This window comes from Perca fluviatilis, chromosome 3, assembly GCF_010015445.1.
Source record: "Perca fluviatilis chromosome 3, GENO_Pfluv_1.0, whole genome shotgun sequence".
Classification (NCBI taxonomy): Eukaryota; Metazoa; Chordata; class Actinopteri; order Perciformes; family Percidae; genus Perca; species Perca fluviatilis.
The window spans coordinates 41,584,870-41,604,703 of NC_053114.1; the positions used below are offsets into that span (position 1 = coordinate 41,584,870).

A 19,834-nucleotide genomic window follows, 5' to 3' on the forward strand; every position below is an offset into this window, starting at 1 on the left:
TTCTTTTTCGGTTTACTGTTATTTTGTGAGCATATTTTTGTTCAGTCCAATTTACTGTATATCTGCTATGCATATGTTACACTGACTTGTTTGGTGAAAAAAATAATTTTAATAATAAATATGTTTCAACAGTATGCGTGTGTAACTGCAAAGATTTCTGTGCATGTGAACAAGAATTTGAAGAATTCTCTATAATTTGAACTATTATGGCAAAAGCATACTAAAGATGAGAGTGGTTTTCATTATGCCCAACAGTGTGTAGTTGGTTAGAAAAAAATCTAATATGAATGAAGTGTGTGCCATTTGGTGCAAAAGTTTGATTTTAATAATGCTATATGTAGTTTTGGTTGCAGTGCTTAATTTTGCAGGACATATGAGGTATTTTGCAGTTTGGGTGTGTGGTTTTGTGAATTGTGTTAAGTATTTACATAAAAACCAGCTTAGTTTGCAAAATTGTGTTTTAGCAATTGGAAAAAACTGTAAATAGACCAAACACACGATTAATCGAGAAAGCAATCGAAAGATGAACCCACAGTGTAAATAATCGTTAGTTGCAGCGCTACTGTTTAGACTGTTAACCTGCCAGCATCAAGCAGGCAGACTTAGCAGCTAAAGAAGGAGTTATCTCTTCAGCTGAAGGAGACCGAAACCTTGAAATTAATATTAGATTATGATTGATCTGGTAGCCAAACACATGCCTCTAAATGAATGTTACCATGGCAAGCTGTAGACTATTGTTTGCTAGCGCGTTCACCACAATAAGGTGATAATAGATCAGTGTCTGTCAGCAGCTGTGAAGACGACATTGTGTGTGTGTGTGTGTGTGTGTGTGTGTGTACATAAATACTCACTACAGCACCAAATGTGGATTAATCTGCCTCTGACAATAGTCCCCAAAAAAGCACTTTTCCATTTCCTCCTGTTTGTTTGATTAAAAACTACAGTGACCAGCTGTTTTAGGAAATTATTCTTCCTTTACTTTTTTATGAATCTATATATTTGTGAGGTGTTCTAAAAGATTTACATCTCCAGTGGGAAACAATGGGCTTAGGACATTCATTATGCACAATGGTCATTTTCACATGAATATATTAGTCTATATTAGCCTACTGGATTATAATTATTGATGCGTTAATGTGTTCATCACTTTAACGCTGTAGCTGGTAAAGGTGCAGCTCATTTTAATTACTTTGTATACTGCTGGGTAGATTTATCTTTAATAGTACATCATTTATTAGTTGATTAATTACACTACAGGCAAAAATATTGTTATTTCATGCACTGGTCAATTTGTAGATTTGGGGCTATTTTGCTTCCATAACATTTCTTTTTTCAGACTAGTGGAAGGGAAACATCCAAGGTGTTTATTTTACTACACTTTGTCTTTTTTTGTCTTTAGATTTCTAATAAACTCAGAAAAATGTAGTATTAGATAATGCCTTATTAGCATTTAATAATCTAAATCTAAAGTAACTATCAAATACATGTAGTAAAGTTGCATGAAATGGAAATGCTCAAAGTACAAGTACCTCAAAATTGTACTTACAGTACTTGATTAATGTACTTAGTTCGTCAGGAATTTTTCCATACGCTGTTTAGCATAAATATATAGCATCTATTTCTGACAATTGTTTCCATTATACGCATTCTTATTTCTTCCTAGCGACAGATGATGCAGACTGAGACGAGCGATGATGCCCTTTGTTTGTGTATGATTATTTAAGTTGGCTTTTCATCCTGTTAGTGTTGTTAGCTCCTCCTCATTATCCCCTCACAGTCCCCTTAATTCAGTCGGCGTCCATGTGTGATTCTCCATTATTCCCAGCGACCTGAAGCCCTGAGCGCTCGTTAGGCTGAGTAAACAGCTCTTAAAAACGCCCGGTGTGAACGCTCCCCGGGGAGGCTTGTTGATGTTTAGCCAGCTCGGCGGCGGCGAGTGTAACTACAGTGGGAAGATGATACCGTATCCCCAATCTGTTCAGTATGCCTGCAGGCGGTGGCAACATGGGATTATACCTCCCCGCCTGGATTTTTGTCACGTAGGTTTTTGTGATGGGTGATTTAAGAAGGCTTCCACTTCTCGCTTTTTTTTCATTTGCGAGACAGAAGACAAAACATTAACAGAGCAACAAAACGTGACAAAACAAACCAAGAAACATTAACGTTAACAAAATCAGTGCCTATGCAAGACAAAAGATGTTATTTGAAATGAAACTGTACACACACACAATATATATATATATATATATATATATATATATATATATATATATTCAATTATTAATGAAAAGATTTGCCTTCAGAGCGTTAATTATAGTTAATTACGGGGGGGTGGGTGGGTGTGTGTGTGTGTGTGTGTGTGTGTGTGTGTGTGTGTCCTTGTTTAACTATATTCGTGGGGTCCAAAAACCGGGAGTCCAGTATACTTGTGGGGTCCCAACAGCTTTGTGGGGCCAAAATGCTGGACCCCACAAGTTTAAAGGGCTGTTTGAGGGTTAAGACTTGGTTTTAGGATTAGGGTTAGAATTAGGTTAAGGTTAGGGTGAGAGTGAGGGTTAAGGTTAGGCATTTAGTTGTGATGGTTAAGGTTGGGGTTAGGGTTAGTCAAAGACGGGTCCCCACAAAGACGGGTCCCCACAAAGATAGTGAAACAAACTTGTGTGTGTGTGTGTGTGTGTGTGCGTAAGGGGGATCATACGAGACGAATAGGGAAAGAAAGAAAAGAAACAGGGCTTCCACTTCTGAAGATGATATAAAAGCCATGTGAGTGTCACCGTGCACGGTTGTGTTCAGACGCAGGACAAATGTAACCATGGCGATGTGCCTACATGTCATCAGGCGGCTGAGTTAAGAGCATCAGTGGCTGATTAAATAAAAGGTCTCACTCTCTCTCCAATCAGCTCACGATTAATGGCAATTGATTAATGATCATTTAAAAGTTAATTCGGCCTCTTTGATCATATATCAGCTTTCTTTCATTTCTTCTCAATCTAATCCTCTGCTCTGCTCTTTGTTTCCTCCTCTCATTTTTTTCCTTCCATCCCTTTCCACTTTTGTAGCTCCTCTTTTGCTCCTCTTCTCCCCCTCTCCTCTTTCATTGTTTCCTCGCCTCTCATGTTGTTTTCTTTTCCTCCACTGCCCTATCCGCTTCTGTGCTTTCCTCTTGTTTCCTCTCTTGTCCTGTCCTCTTTTTTCCTTTCCTCTTTTGTCTTCTCTCTTCTTTTTCACTTCCTCTCCTCTCATGTCTTTCTTCTCTTCTCATTATCTCTCTTCTACCCTTGTTTCCTCTCCTCCCCTATCTTCTTCTTTCCTCGTCCTGTCTTGTTTTTCTCCTCCCCTTTTCTTTTTCTCATATTTCATCTCCTCCTTTTTCCTGTTCTCTCCTCTACCATATTTTCCTTTCCTTTGTTTATTCCCCTCTCTTCTCTTTTTTCTTTTCCTCATCTCTCTTCCCCTATCCTCTTCTCTCCTCTCCTTATTCCCTCTCTTGTCCTGTCTTCTATTTTATAATCATTTCTTCTCCTCTATTTCCTCTCCTCCACTATCCTCTTTTTTCCTTGTCCTGTCTTGTTTTTCTTCTCCTCTTTTTTCTCCCCCCTTTCCTGTTCTCTCTTCTCAATTATTGTGCCTTCTCCTCTATCTTAGTTCCTCTCCTCTTCTCCATCCTTGTATGCCATCCTCTCTTTGCCTCAGCCCTCCACTTCTCCTGTCTCATTTTCCCTTTCGTTTTTTTCAACCTCTCCTCTTGTGTAATCTCTTTCCCTTTCTTCTTCTCTATTTATTTTCTATCCTCTCCTTCCCTCTTTCTTTCTGTCCTCTCCTCTTATTGTTTACTCTCCTCTCACCTCTTTCTTCCTCCCACTCTCTCTTTCTCTCTTTCATAGTGCCCTCCTCTCCTCTCCACTCCATTTTTCATTTCATTTCTCCTCTATAACTTATCCTCTCGTCTCCCGGTCTTTTTCCTCCCCATCGTTGTTCTCCTGTCCTCCTCTCCTCCTCTCCTCCTCTCACCCCTCCTTTTTCCTCCCATCTTCTGTCTTCTTCTCCTCGCCTCTCGTCCTCTTTCCCTTCCTCTCATCACCCCTGTATCTTAGCTCTTTCCCTTTCTCCCACTCTTTCTTATGTCCTCCTCCCCTATCCAATACCTGCCTTTCATCTTCCTCTCCATCATCCACCACTCCTCCCTTCTCTCTCTCTCACTCTCTCTATCCTTTCTCAAAATCCTGTGCTTTACTCTCTCAAATCACCTTCTTTTCCTTCAAACAAACCTTCCTCTCTCCCCCTCTCCTCTCCACGCATCTCCTACTCTTTCTTTTCATCTCTCCACTCTATTAGTCTCACTCTCTCTCCCCTCTCTCTCTTCTCTCCTCTTTTTTTTTTTTTTTTTTTTTTTTTTTTTTTTTTTTTTTTTTTTTTTCTCTCTCTCTCTCTCTCTCTCTCTCTCTCTCTCTCTCTCTCTCTCTCTCCTCCTCTCTTCTCTTTTCCAGCAGTGGAGATTCAGTGAACAGCGGCGGCGGCAGCAGCAGTGTCACTCAGCACGGCAACGACTCGCAAAAAAACTAAGGACCTCTGTTTTTATTTTTCTCACCTCTTTCTGTTTTTGTTTTTTTTGCATCGCTCCCTCCTCCTCCTCCTCCTCCTCTTCCTCTTCTCCTCTCTCTCCTTCCCATTCAGTCATTTCTTCTCTACTTTTCAGTCCTTTCTTTCTGCCACATTGCGCTCTTTCGGAGTGCAGCAGTATGAGGGTACCATGCATCACAAATAGGTTTTCTGTCCTTGCTCCAACTAGAGCATGTAGCCATATGCTTTCTTCATTTTCCTGCATCTCATTGGAAATAAGTAGGCCATCAGTCTTGTACCTTAAATACAGTTTGTCAACCTCTGGGCTCACTTGTGCTTATGAAGGGATATTTTAAAAAAAGGTATGAATTTTTCTTTTTAATCCTAACTTAAATCATGCAAATCCCTCTTTCAGTGCCAGACGTGTTGCAGGAGGAGATGAAGCTGTTTGTTTTTAGGTACATTACGATGATATTGACCACAGCGGTGGTGCTGGGGGAGGATTTTGAGACATGCATGATATTTTGAGAGAGATTAAAAATCTGATATTTTGAAGCTGGTGAGGTTATTATTGGTTGCTCTCCTACTGTAACCAAAGAGGCAGCTTTTGGTATACTTTTTTTTTTTTGGCAGATTCTTTCACTCGCTTCACTCTCCCTTTTTTCTCTCACTCCTTTTCTCAGTTTTGTACTTTATTTTCTCACTGACTGTGAAGGCACCGGAATTAAAACAAAAATGGGGATCGTAATGTCCGACATTTAAACCAGGATGGACTTATCGGACGTATTGACGCCTGTAATGGCCACGGTGCCGGCCACTTTGCCACCGAACTCTTCTCTGGAGAATATCAACCAGACCTTGCCTCCTTCCTCGTCGAGATCCACTCCTCTGCCTCCTCACTCGCAGGTGGCGTCGATGTTCATCGTGCTGTTGGTCACGGTCATCATACTGGGGACTGTGGTGGGGAACGTGCTCGTCGTTGTGGCGGTTTTCACCAGCCGAGCCCTGAGGCCGCCTCAAAACCTCTTCCTGGTGTCTCTGGCTTCGGCCGACATACTGGTGGCGACGCTGGTCATCCCTTTCTCTTTGGCAAACGAGGTGAGGAAAGGGACTCTACGTTTGCACCTGGTATTCCAACACATTCTCACTCCCGTGGCGTAAAATACGGATGCTTGGTCAGGTGCCTTTGGCGTTGTCATTGACGCTAAAAGTCTCCTTTAGCGTCATATCTAAACGAGCTTCATCTAAACGCGCTGGGTCGGGACTATTGTCGTCACTTTTGACACAGTTAGGATAAAGCAACACTAGAGAACTTTTCCTGCATCGGTCCCCCTAAAGGTTGGAAGCGGAATTGTCCATTACATTACATTATGCAAGTTTGCCAGATCGGGTAGCGGATCTGTAGTTCGAATGAACTGGACAATATAATGTAATGGACAATTCTGCTTCCAACCTGTAGGGGGAACGCAGCGGGAAAAGTTCTCTAGTGTTGCTTTAAAGATCGTGGGCGGGCTTATAAAAGGTACGTTTACATGACATGTGGTACATGAATAGGACAGTTGGGTTTAGGAAAAGAAGAACGGGACAGTTGGGTTTAGGAAAAGAAGAATAGGACAGTTGGGTTTAGGTAAAGAAGAACGGGACAGTTGGGTTTAGGAAAAGAAGAATAGGACAGTTGGGTTTAGGTAAAGAAGAACGGGACAGTTGGGTTTAGAAAAAGATCGTGGGTGGGGTTGTAAAATGAACGTTTCAGTGGCACGTGGGACATGAACTCTGGTCTCCGGGGTGAAAGTCCTGTGTTGTTTGACTCATCCACCACCCCAACCAACCTCCCTATGCGAAATGTTGGGCTTTCATACTACTCGCTACCATTCGCTCAAAATACTATGTCATATTAAAGCGCCGCTGAGCTGCTGCTCTGCCCGCTGCTGCTCTGCCCGCTGCTCTACCCACTGCTCTGCCCGCTGCGTCCCATACATACTATGAAGGGTGCTTTTTGCATCGTATCTGATGCTGAAAGCCAATGACCAAGCGTCCGTATTTTACGAGTTGGGAGTGAGAACGGGTTGGGTATTCACATGCAATCTGTACCTGGACATCTTTTCTGAACACATGTAAACTGTTATGATCATTGTTAAGAAAAACAACCTTAACCCTTATGTTGTCTTTGGGACAAATTTGACCCGTTTTCTAAATGTGTATATCAGAAATATGGGTTTCTTACTTTCATTGAATTTTGGGTGTTCTGTTCAATTTTTTAAATTTGAAAAGTGATGTTTCGAAACAGTATCCCAACTGAACGTAGACCCTTCTATCCTTCCTCTAATATTAGTCTAAATAATTCATAATTTCTGCTTTTTTAACTCAAGAATTAGGTATAGTTTCCTATAACTGAGGTTTATTGATCATGAATTCCAAAAATAAGCAATAAGTGTAAAACTAGTAATAAGTTGGTGTTGTTTATACATGGTAGGGAAAAGAAGCGTTAAACGTCAAAAACATTGGGGAAAAAAGCGCCAAAAGTGTTGAAAAAGAGAATAAAACGTCAGAAAAAGTGTTGATTTTCAGACGCAGGAGGACAATGCATGGTCGAATGGAAGACAGCACAAGGGTTAAGATAAAGGTATTGGAGAAATTTGACTCGATAATGACGCTGCAGTAGATAGAAAGTTAAAGAATTGCCAAAAGCTCACATAGACCATGAATGTCTGCACTTTTGATGGAATTTCTTTCATCGAGACATGTCAGTCAAAACTGTAAACCTGCTGTTGGCGCAACAAGTAAAGTCAGAGAATCAGCAAAATCATGTTTATACTCACATAAGACACCGTGGCGCTGGCCTCCGTAGATGGAGATGGCACGGAGACGTTAATCCATAACGCATCGTTCGTTGCAGTATTCTCCGAAAGGCTAGGAGGCGTACAAACAGAATAATCTGTGAATAATGCTGCATTCCAGACACAATTTTTAGCCGTAAATTATGACTTCAAGTCACGACTCATGACTTGGTAGCGTTCCAGGAAAAGTCACGACAAGCTAACGCTAGCTAGCGACTACCTAATGTTGATGTTAGCTAGAGCTAGCTAGAGCTAGCTGATACTAGCGATTTCTAATCAGCAACATATTTTGGGCTTCATTTAATAAACATAACCTGTAGTAGTACACAATCGTATGTTTATTGTTTTGATTACAATGTGCGGAATTACTTTACGTTGCCTATTTATGTCTATTTATTTCTATTTCTCACGTTAATCACCGGCGTCTGTACAGCATCAACGGGGGGCGCCATTGTGTGTGTGTCGTCAAAAACTCTAACTGGGAGTACAATGATCTGGTACAAGTTCACGGGTAGTAAGTTACGGGTTTGACTGCCGTTCCAGGGCGCTTTCACAGGTAGAAGGTCATGAAAACACGAGTTATGTGTTGCCTGGAACGCGCCATAAGCAACAAGTAGTAGAGAAGATGTAGAGAGCGGAAGTAAAAGAAAGCAGGCTGACTGGCAACAGTAATAAACACATCCGTGATAAACACCGTTTTACCGCCAAACATTACATTTGTGTAATCTAATTATTAATGTAACTTTCGCATACCTTCAAGTCAAAATTACGAGTGTCCTCGTAACCTTCAGGAAGTGAAAGAATGTCTGATTTTAATCCAAACCATGATCTTTTTCTAAACATTTAGTTTTGTGCCTAAACATAACCAAACTGCGACCATTTCACAACGTAAAAGATGTGTTTAAAAATCGCGACTTTTACTTACTACTGACTTACTTTTACGTTCAAAATAGCGATCAACATTCTCTGGTTTAGATATGAGGCCATATTTCCACCGCTGCTAGGGGCGGCGTTTTATGAAACGCTCCTGTGGTTTTTATTAGACGGTGGGAACAAATGACCAATGTCATCGTATAGTTTGGAGGACTTGTTGGAGATGACTGTCTCACTCTTTCCATGAGACTGCTTTTTTCCACACACCCCAGGAAAATGCTTCTTCTTTTCCCAGTATGGTGGCTCTTTTACCACAAATTTAAGGCTGTTTGACTCCCTGTGGGCTGTAAATGTTTATACAGGCGAACCTGCTCGGCCATTCTTCCCAGCCGACCATGTTGCAACGGGTAGCGCAGCACGCCCCAAGTTACAAAAGTTCAGAGGTGCATGACTATGTGCCGCAACAACTTGCAGAGCCTTCGCGCTGGACGGGAAAGAAGTTTCTGCGTGCCTTGCGCTGAGAATACCACGGCGACCATAAACCCACCTTAACTCCACCTCTTCCTGCCACCTCAACAAGTCAAGCTCTACTTGTGCAAAGGAAAAATAAGAAGAACCCATAAAGCAGCATTGCTTTTCTTGACCGAGGATCCAATTAGATATTTTTTTTTTTTGGGACCAAATCAAGATGGCGAGAATGCTTCTATCAATGGCACATATTCATGCAAAACCCATGATCAGATATTATCTACCAGATACAGATTCAACACCAGGTGGAAGAGATGTTGAAGTGATGCATCGGCTTCTGGTGTTTGAGTTTGTGAGATGTACTGTATCTGATGAAGCAAGTAAAGATTGTGGTTGACAAAACTTTGCTAACTAGCTTATGCTTTGACACATTTGCACAGCAGGTCATTGAATTTGTACATTTTTGAAAGTTTAAATGACTACATCACCCACAAATCACGTGCGACTTTGTGTAAATGTACCTAAATCAACAACCTTTCAAGACAGCTTGAAACACACAAAAAACACATTTTAAACAAGAAAATAAAAACTGAATGTTCGTTCAATTCATGCACACGGGTTAGGGTTTCTTGTGTTGATCCATATTTGTTCCTGAGTTTACACAGTAGATATAATGATGCTGAACGTTGAACATATGGTTTCAATGTTCAGTCAACATATGGTGACTGATGTTGCTCTCTCTGCTCTCTTATTCCTGTGTTTTCTTTAACGTCACTATCTCTGTGCGCAAAACGTGTCCAAACAAAGGTAATCAGCAAATGGTATATCACTGAAAACACCAGTGAAACATTCATTCAGCTTTTCTCCTCCACACCTGCCCTCTCTTGGGTCTCAGTCAATGAGCTTGTAGATAATTTCAATTGTAAAATTACAAATGTTATTGATGCCATTGCTCCCACTAAGGTCAATGCTGTCTCTGGTAAGAAAAGATCTCCATGGAGAAATGCCACACTGGTAAGAACAGAAAAAAAGAGACTGTCGAAAAGCTGAACCCAGATGGCAAAAAACAAATCTAATTCAGAAAATTAGACAAGCAGTCAGTGCCTCCATATCAAGTACAGGACATGAGTTGTCACAGTGTCCAGGCAAAACTAAATTCAATATGACACAATTTTATACGATCAACCATAAAGACGGGCTTCTTCAAAAATGTTTCAAATTGTTTTGCTTCAGATCTTCTACAGATTTGAAACACGTCTCTTCTTTCAGGTGTCTTCCCACAGGCCCTGAAAACTGCAGTCATCAAGCCACTCTTGAAAAAGAACAATCTAGATACGTTGCTAATGAGAAATTATAGGCCAATATCAAACCTTCCATTTTTAAGTAAAATCATTGAAAAAGCTTTTTTTCACGTTGTCATGCCTTCCAGTCGGGTTTTCGACCACACCACAGCACTGAGACGGCTCTTGTTAAAGTATTTAATGACATCCACTTAAACACCAATGGTGGCAAAACTTCAGTCTTAGTATTACTTTTCAGTGCTGCATTTGACACGGTCGACCATGACATTTTACTAGACCGATTGGAAAACTGGGTTGGACTTTCTGGCACATTACTAAACTGGTTTGAATCCTACTTAAAGAATAGGGACTACTTTGTGTCTATAGGTAATTGTGCATCTGAGCATAAAAATATGACGTATGGAGTTCCCCTAGGCTCCATTCTGGGGCCTTTTCTGTTTAAAATCCACATGCTTCCGCAACTCTGTTCTTTTAAATCATTTTTATCTGATGTAAAGCCAGGGCTGGAAAAGGGGTAAAACATTATCCCTGGACTTTTGAGACCCAACCACCAACACCAACCATCCTTGCACTCCCCTTCAACACACATACATACCAGCAGGGTTCAAATTTGGTATAATGGGAGATTTGCTTGACTCACCAGCCCCCCAAAAAAGTACAATTTCAACATTCAAAAAGTTAGTTAAAAAAAAAAAAAAAAAATGTTAATTTTGAACCCTGCATACCAGCCCCTAATACTGCCACATAGCTGAGTGGTAAGTAAGACCGTATGATAATGTACTCACTGATTCAAAAAGGCTGCCTGGTTCCTGATGGCAAGATGGCTAAAGGTTGAGGGTGGAGCATGGTTGTCATCAAGATGTCTTGTAAAGTAAAAAAGTGCTAAGTCTGTAAGTTAAACTAAAGCTGCATTTTGTACACAGTATGCAGCTTGTGTTAGTGGAATGTGGATAAATCAGAAAGTTATAGTACTATGTTTGCAAGTGCCTTAGCTTGCTAATAGGCCTACATAACTAACATTATCTTACTAACAGCTAACTTGTCCTCTCTGGTAGACAAAGGGTGCTACAATAGTCGTTTGACATGCTTAAATCTCGTGTTTTTTTAGCCAGCTTCCGGCACTTTGTGATGTTATTTTCACTGATGTGATCTCTCTTCTCTTTATAGAGAGCCGAAGTCCCGCCCTTCTACTTCCGGTCCATGGGACCTTAATTCGGAAAAAATATGAACGAGAGTCAATGGAGAGATAATAATTATGTTTTGATCCCGTTTGAATTGAGCCATGGATTACAAATATGATGTTCGTCAATTTAAAACATTATTTTTCAACTGAAGAAAGTCTCAGTTTGTTGTTAAATTGTTGAAGTATAAGACTGTGAAAATACGTAATTAGAAAGACTACACACTTCAATGTGTCATGGATGACGTCTCGCTGAAGCTACGATGTCTCTGTGTATCGTACCGGGGATGTAACGTTACTCTAATGAGCAGAGGATCTCGCTTGTTCTTTTGCTAATCTGCTGAAAACACTTCACTGGATAAAACACAGCAGTTAAGATAACGTTACATGTGTTGTTTAACAGAGCTAAGCTAGCTAGCTAGCTAGCGAGCAAGCCGAGCAAGCTAGGTGAGGTAGACTGTGAGACGGGAGATGTAGTTCACTGAGCGGTTTCACACAAAACGAAGTGGTCATATGACAAACCTACGGCTAACTGAGACTTTCTTCGGTTGAAAAATTATCTTTTAAATTGACGAACATCATATTTGTAATCCATGGCTAAATTCAAACGGGATCAAAAAATAATTTTGCCTCTCCCCGTTCACTACCGTTCATATTCTTTTCCGGAAACAGCCGTGACTTTGGCTCTCTATGGTCCGATCAAAAAAGAAGAATAAAAGTTTTCAACAGGAGTGCAGCCGCAGCCCATTCAGCCCACACAAACTCCCAATGGCCAATCCATGCCTGTGTATAGCCGGTGTTCCCTCTCTGATTTTCTGCACCCAGTAATAACATTGAGTTGTTCCTGCTTTTCTTCAGCCATTTATACTTGGAATCTACCTACAGCATCTTCTGTGTTGCATTAGACATCAGACACTTCTCACGTCTGTGACTGTTTTCTGTCTGCTGTAGATGAACTCTGGCACTTAGAGATCATCGAGGTTGCTCTTCCATAACTTTTTATTGCTACCAATTTTTGACTTTGGGTCATCTGAGGGGAGTCATCGTATAAATTGCTCTGACAAACCGAAGAAAAAAAAAACAGACATTTCCACTGCAGTAACATTTAGACTCCAAATTCAAATTCAGCCAATAATGTTTGGGCTGCAGCAAATAATTTCTTTCATAAATTATTATTCTACAGATTTGTTAGTCATGCTGGAGCAGGCTGTTCTCATTTGACGTGCAGGGTTGCCTCTAAAGGCTCGATTATACTCCCAAATGGACGCCAACACGGACAGCTGCGGACACCACGGAAGCATACTAGTTCTGTTTATACTATCTGTAGCCTATACACCTTCGACACATGCACAGTAGATCGCTACATTACCACTTGTAGCAGAGTAGAGGACGTGGACGTCTGCACAGAGCACAGAACCCTCATGCACTCGCGGGGGCCACGTACGTAAGTTAACATACCTATTTTTTAACCCAAACCACAATCTTTTCCCAAACCTAACCAAGTAGTTTTGTTAACCAAACAGGTGCTGCTTGCGCAGGCACACTGATCGTTTGTGTTGCTGGACATTAGTAGGATAACACACGAAAAATTTTGCATAACTTTTCATAAGCTATTTTACGAACCGTTAAATGAGGATACGTTGGCTGGTGGCACGGCTGGAGTAAGGGCAACGTCTGTCGGTCCTCTACTTTGGTCCAGCCTGAAATATCTCAACAACCCTTGGATGGATTGCCATTAAATGTTGTACATACATGAAAGGTCACTGGATCATCATATAATGTCAATTGTCCTCTATCACGTGTAGCCGCGTGGAGCAGATATGTTACGTATTACAGGACGTGTTACGTAGGTACGGCGCGCGAGAACCCGAACCGGCGCGTGAGGGGAATAACATTCAGCTCATCAGACGTTTTCTTAGAAATGAAGATTATTCACGAGTCCTGCAGCTCAAGTTGAGTCGAAAGTCTTTTTAGAATGAGTCTCAAGTAAAGTCTGAAGTCACTCAGACTTGCACTGTGTGCAACTTAAGTGTGACTCGAGTCTGATTCTCAAACTCGAGTCCCCATCTCTGATAGTTTGTCCCCCAGAGTTCAAGACATATCGTTAAGGGCTCCTTATAAAAAAAACATATTGTTTGTTATGTGTTTATGTAGCGTTATTTTTTTCTGTCAAATATGGATATCAGTAACACATCAATCAGGTTATAATTACAGTGATATTAAAAAGAAAATGTTATCAGAGAATGCTTTGTTTTATACATGATAAATATTCATTGACGATCAGAATTGTGGTTGATTAACATTTTGTTAATTCATTAATTCATTAGTTTTGTCTCAGTGGTGATGAATACTCCTTTGGCGTTCTTACGACAGCCAAAGACATCAGTTCCACATCAGCCTTCCTCTTAACCTCATTTCGCAAAACCAGAATGAGAATTAAATTCCCCAGAAAGGCAAATGCAGCATCCAAAGAAAGTCCAATATTTACTTTTTTATCACCTACCAGAGAGAAAGAAGAGGTAAATCTGGGACTTTTCACTTTAAACAGACTTCACTTTGACTGCAGAGGACACGCTGTGGAGGAACATGATGGAGTCTTGCAGCTGTGAAAAGATTGTCGGCTTAAATTATTTCCGAGAGCACTGATATGAAACTCACCGAGAGGTTTTCCTATAAATTAAATACAGTTGCAGCCAACCGGGCAGTAATGAGATATTGACTGAATTGTTCATTTAAAGGCGAAATGACCTTTAAGGCGCCTCGCTAAAGGCCACTTTCTTTTCCTCTGCAGGTCATTACCGGTGCTTAAAGCTTTAGTGCGTAACTTTTTGAACGTCCGTTACATTCAAGCCATCGCCAAATGAGTTGCTGCAAAGCTAATGAAGACTATCAGCTCCACACAACTCTCTCTGGATTTCTCAGTATGGCTGTGTTCAGAAACTGCTGTGGACCACTAACTTCGGAAGAGTCCATCATGTTTTTTTCATCCTCCATGTCCTCCTTGGCTACTAGCACGCCAGGTCATGAAATAGTCACGTTATTTTGATTTATTGATTGGGATTGGCTCCAGCCCCCCCACGACCCTGTGCGCGGGATAAGTGGTTGACGATGGAAGGATGGATGGATTTGTGAACAGGTCATGATTTTGACGTTTATTTTGTGTACACGCGACAAATTTTTAACGCGTACAGGTCACGATTTTCGAAACCTGCTCTGGGGGATGCAACAACGAGGAAATGAGGGGGGGTGTCTTGTTGTCAGTACTCAGAATTCCTCATGGGGGAGACAGAAACTACGCACTATAGCTTTAAATGATCATTAACATATTTAAATTTGGTTTCTCCTCTTTCCAGATCATGGGCTACTGGTACTTTGGATCCACCTGGTGCTCCTTCTATCTGGCTCTGGACGTCCTCTTCTGCACTTCCTCCATCGTCCACCTCTGCGCCATCAGCCTCGACCGCTACTGGTCGGTCACTAAAGCCGTCAGCTACAACCGCAAACGGACGCCCAAACGGATTAAAGCGATGATCAGCATCGTGTGGCTCATATCCATCGTCATCTCCTCGCCGCCGCTCCTCATGACGCAGAAGGAGGACATTTTGGGGACGGAGGAGGAGGAGGACAGTGACACACAGAGGCAGGAGTGCAATCTCAACAACCAGACGTGGTACATCCTCTCCTCCTGCATTGTGTCCTTCTTCGCCCCGGGCGTCATCATGATCCTCGTGTATTGCAAGATCTACCGCGTTGCCAAGCAGCGAGCCTCCACCGTGTTTGTGGCGAAGAACGCGGTGGAGCGGCAGCCGTCGCAGTCCGAGACCTGTTTTGAAGGCACTGCCAGGACTTGCCAAAGAAAGGCTACCGGTTGCGGTAAATCTCAGTATGAGCTGGAGAGCCCACGGCCCGCCAACCGACACAGCTCTTCCAACGTAGACAGCAAAAGCAGCAGCCACAGGGGGGGGGAGCTGGACGATATCGACTTGGAGGAGAGGAGCTGCGACGCCGACATAAAAGCATCCTCCTCGTTTTCCCTGGCTCTTCGCTTCCCAAGGAGATCCGGCGGAAGTGTGAAAACAGAGGAGCGGATGGACGCAGAGGGGCCGTCAAACCGATTGAAGCCTCCCCCTCTTCCTCCTCCATCGTGCGCCTCCATATCATGGGCATCATCCGAGAACTGCTCCCACCACTACCTCATCCCGTCTCCGGTGCCTCTCCGCAGCAGGCAGATGTCTCTGTCCAAAAACAAAGTGGCACAGATGAGGGAGAAGCGCTTCACGTTTGTTCTGGCGGTGGTGATGGGGGTCTTTGTCCTGTGCTGGTTCCCTTTCTTCTTCACTTACAGTCTCCACGCCGTGTGCAGAGAGAACTGTACGATCCCCGACACACTCTTCGACTTGTTTTTCTGGATCGGATACTGCAACAGCTGCCTGAACCCCATCATATACACCATCTTTAACCGAGACTTCAGGAGGGCCTTCAAGAAGATTTTATTTCACACTCATAAACGAAAATAATGTGTGTGTGTGTGTGTGTGTGTGTGTGTGTTGGTGTGTGTGTGTGTGTGTGTGTGTGTGTGTGTGTGTGTGTGTGTGTGTGGCCTCACACCGAAACTATGGATTGCCGATTCTTTCAATATTAAATAAATGAATAAATGCATAAATAAACATGCCTATGAAATACATCCTGAAATAAAAACATTGAGGGAATACATATATAAATAAATGTACAATATAGAAAATGAAAAAAAAATTTCAACGGACCTTTTTAGATACATTCATGAATGTAAAACGTGTTTTTTATTTGTTGAACTATATCGACTAATTTATATATTTATACATTTCTTTGCACATATGTTTCTATATTGCCTCATTTATTTCAGGATGTATTTCATGGGCATATTTATTTATGTATTTATTTATTAATTTATTTAATATTGAATAAAAATGGTGTTCCATATGAAACAGACACACAATAAAACACAAATGTGGATGCACACAGTTTTAATCCTGTTTTCCACTGTGCTGTCATACTGACATTAAAGGGCTTGCCATACAGCCTGTGTGTTGATTTATTATTCAACTATTTATTAATTTATAAAAAAAACACTCAAGATGATTATGACACATGGATACTGTGAGTGCAACTGTATCCAGCGGTGCTTCCCTGATGCAATAACAGTTCAACGTTGCCTGAATTTCAAAGTTTATAGCGGAAAGTGGCCGCAGGGCTAAGAACTACATCCCAGTGGAGATGTCTGCACTGTAGCAAGCACTCTGACTGCCAGCCTCATGTTGACACAAAGGCAAATAGGGAATAGGGAACTGAGAAAAAACGCTTTAAAAAACACACAATGAGTTCTGTGCCTCAGAGTAATTAAGCAGCACGCAAAGTTTAAACTTTAACTTCAAGTAGACATAAAGACCAGAAACGCCGAATGAAAGTTAGCAGTTTTTCACGAAGCAGCAATGTTCTGTTGACACTGCCCTGCTCGGGGGCAAAGACATTAAAAATGAATGTGCAGCTAGCAGATGGGCTGAGCTGCTGTGCACAAAAAGAGAGCGGACAAAAGAGAAAGAACAGAAAAGAGACAGCATACTATACCCGAGCCTCTGAATACATATAATAATCCCCAGGCTCGTACAACAAAAGCTATAATTATGCTCTGAAGCTCAGGACGAGATAACTGCACCGACCGCTGTAGGTTCTTTCTGGGCCGAGTCCTGAACCCTAACCTGGAAAACACTAGACACAACACTTCAAGACAACTAAGCATATAGATACTTTTTAATTTAATCATTTCATGTAGATTGTGGAAATTGTGTGTTCTGTTGCTTTTAATTCGGAAATATAATCAGGCGAGATTTAATATTTTCAAACACAAAGTACAGATACGAGTGTCAGGGGCAGAAGGAGCGACAAGCCCAAGGCCACGAACGTTGTTAGATCCTTCTGGTTGCCATGCAACTCAGATTTGAACAAAAACTCAAGCTGCATATAGTTAACTATCTCACCTGAAGCTTGTCTCGATTTGCCAGACCTTACTTTACGGCGCTGTGGAGTAAGGTCTGGCTACACCACAGATACATTGTGGGATAGTTTAAAAACGCTCTGTGTTGTTTGCATTTCTTTGAAGCAATCGTCTTGGGCAGCGCCAAGCTCCAGCATAGCGACGGTTGCTCTGCAAAATGGTCATGGGAAGGAACTTGTTTTGGTGGAACATTTGTACCCCGCAAAAGAAAACGCCACGTACAATATAAAATAAGGTCAACTGTTCACACAATACAGTAACGTGAGCTATGAATACATGGTTAAACATAATTTGCTCTTACCAGTGTATCGCAATAATTTTTTTTTCATCAAAACATGCCTTTTTCATCGTGTAGCTTGCTTGCTAGCTCAAAGGGTTTTTTTCTTCTTTTTTTGGGAGCAAACAGAGTTTAAGAACGGCAACACACAGAGAGCGGAAGGTGAGGGACATGCGGTGCATGAGCCACGCGCAGGATGTCGGGTAATTATCCTGGACTTCCTTTGATCAAACCAGAGCCAAACGTAATACCAGCATCTCCACTAAGTAGACTCCCATCATTTGGTGCACGCTTTATTCCAACAACTTTTTTTTCTGGAACTGAAACAGCTGTCCCCAATTGGCTGATTGGCATCAGCTGTTTGCAATAAGTTTCACAATGATTGGCTCATTTACAGCTAAGTGGCTAGTAACAACCAATCATATCCGTGGTTGTCAATCAGTCGTCGGTGCAGGTGCTGCAGGACAGCCGCCCAGTTTTCCTGTCTGTTGTCGGAGCGAGACCACTCTGTCAAAGGACTATTCCCAGGATTTCAGCTCACTATTATGTCGCTGTTATGTTGTCTAGACTAAGTACTCAGCTCTTTTACATAATTAAAAAGAAGTGATACCACGTGCAGAATACTCCGTTTCAAGTAAAAGTCCCTCATTAAAAACATAATTTAAGAATTAGCATCAAAATATACTTAAAGGAACTACGGACGGGCATAGGAAACTAGCAATAGCTATAAATGCTGTGATGCTGCACACTGAAGATTTGTTGCCCAAATGTCGTAGAATCTGTCCCTATTCAAATAGACATTAAATGAAAAATGTACCAAATGTTAGAGTACTCATTATGGAGAATTTCATTTCAGAATAATATTTATTATATAATTGGATCTTTATTGGTATCATTGTATCACTTTAATGTTGAAGCTGGTAAATGTGGAGCTAATTGTACATGTACATGTATATGCTTTTACATATACTATTTCATATAAGTAACTAAAGCTGTCAGACAAATGTGGAGTTCAAAGTAAACATTTTCCCTCAGAGATCTAGTGGAAAAGAAGTATAAGGTTGCTCAAAAGTACCTCAAAATTATTCTGATTCCCCCTCTTGGTTTGAAGTTGATTTTTTATTCACTCCTGTAAAAGGTAAAGGTACTTTATTGTCACATACACATACAGTACATGTAGCAAAATTCATTCTCTGCCCCCTAACCCATCCCTCAAGGGAGCAGTGGGCAGCCAATCACAGCACCCGGGTACCAACTCCAGATCTGAGCCAGTGCCTTCATCAAGGGCACTGACTGGAGAACCTAGTACATGTTTTTGATGGTGGGGGAAACTGGAGCACCCGGAGGAAACCCACGCAAACATGGGGAGAACATACAAACTCCACACAGAAAGGCCTGGAATGACCTGGATTTGAACAAGTTATTCTTGTTTCGAGGCCACAGCGCTAACCATTGGGTCACCATGCTGACCATGCTGTATGCTATTTAGCGGTTCAAGAGGATACTCTTGGTTGAGGTGTCCATTGTCAGGTATTTATGGACAACGGCGAGGCGTGAACTGTCCAACGCGCTTACCGTTACCGTTACAGATAGAAACAACAGACACACCTATCATCAGAATAAGTAAAAAGTTATTATTCCTTAACTTGCAATTATTTGAGTCTGGCTGTATGGAACTCATTTCATTATCATTTTTCAAACTGAGCTTTATCACCATGTACGAGAGTTCACATCTTTGAGCCCAAAAAAATACTGAGCGCCTGGAGAAGCTCTGTCATGCAAATGATTTAAAAAGCATCAATGTGATGTTTCCCAACCCTGAAACTGTCATTGTGGTGCTCTCGTTTGAATGCATGTACGTGCTGGTTATTCTAAAATCTGGCAGTTGCTTGGCTTGTTGGTTTGGAGGCTCACAGGCCACAGTGACTGCATACACATGTACATATTATTCCGGTTCTTACATGCCGTGCAAAAAAGGACTTCTTCAAAGTTGGACCGTGCGAACACAGCCTCCCTCTTCCATTGCAACAACCACCTTTTTGAAAAGTCGCCATTATAATGTTTGTGCTAGTCTGGATCAACGGAAGTACATTTTCAGGATAGATACCTGCAAACTAGTCGAAACTAGTCGAAACTAGTGAAAATCGCCTTTTTTTAATGGGAAAATGTCCTCCACGTGAATCATGTAGATCTGAAGAGTTTTAAATTGTTGGGGGGGGAGGGGTGTAAGTTCCTATAAACGGGAGTTTCAAAAACCTACTGCGGTCTTCTTCACAATAAAACATCTTTGGTGATACGTCATTTGGC

At 41.6% G+C, this 19,834-nt stretch overlaps 1 protein-coding gene across 1 annotated transcript; it reads left to right on the forward strand.

Annotated features, from left to right (window-relative positions):
- Window positions 1–4,510: 4,510 nt before the first annotated feature.
- LOC120556231 (alpha-2Db adrenergic receptor-like) lies at window positions 4,511–16,257 on the forward strand. Its single transcript, XM_039795683.1, has 3 exons — window positions 4,511–4,922; window positions 5,244–5,658; window positions 14,573–16,257. Exons 2-3 carry the CDS (start codon window positions 5,329–5,331, stop codon window positions 15,734–15,736), a joined length of 1,494 nt encoding a protein of 497 aa, XP_039651617.1. The 5' UTR covers window positions 4,511–4,922; window positions 5,244–5,328; the 3' UTR covers window positions 15,737–16,257.
- The last annotated feature ends 3,577 nt before the right edge of the window (window positions 16,258–19,834 follow it).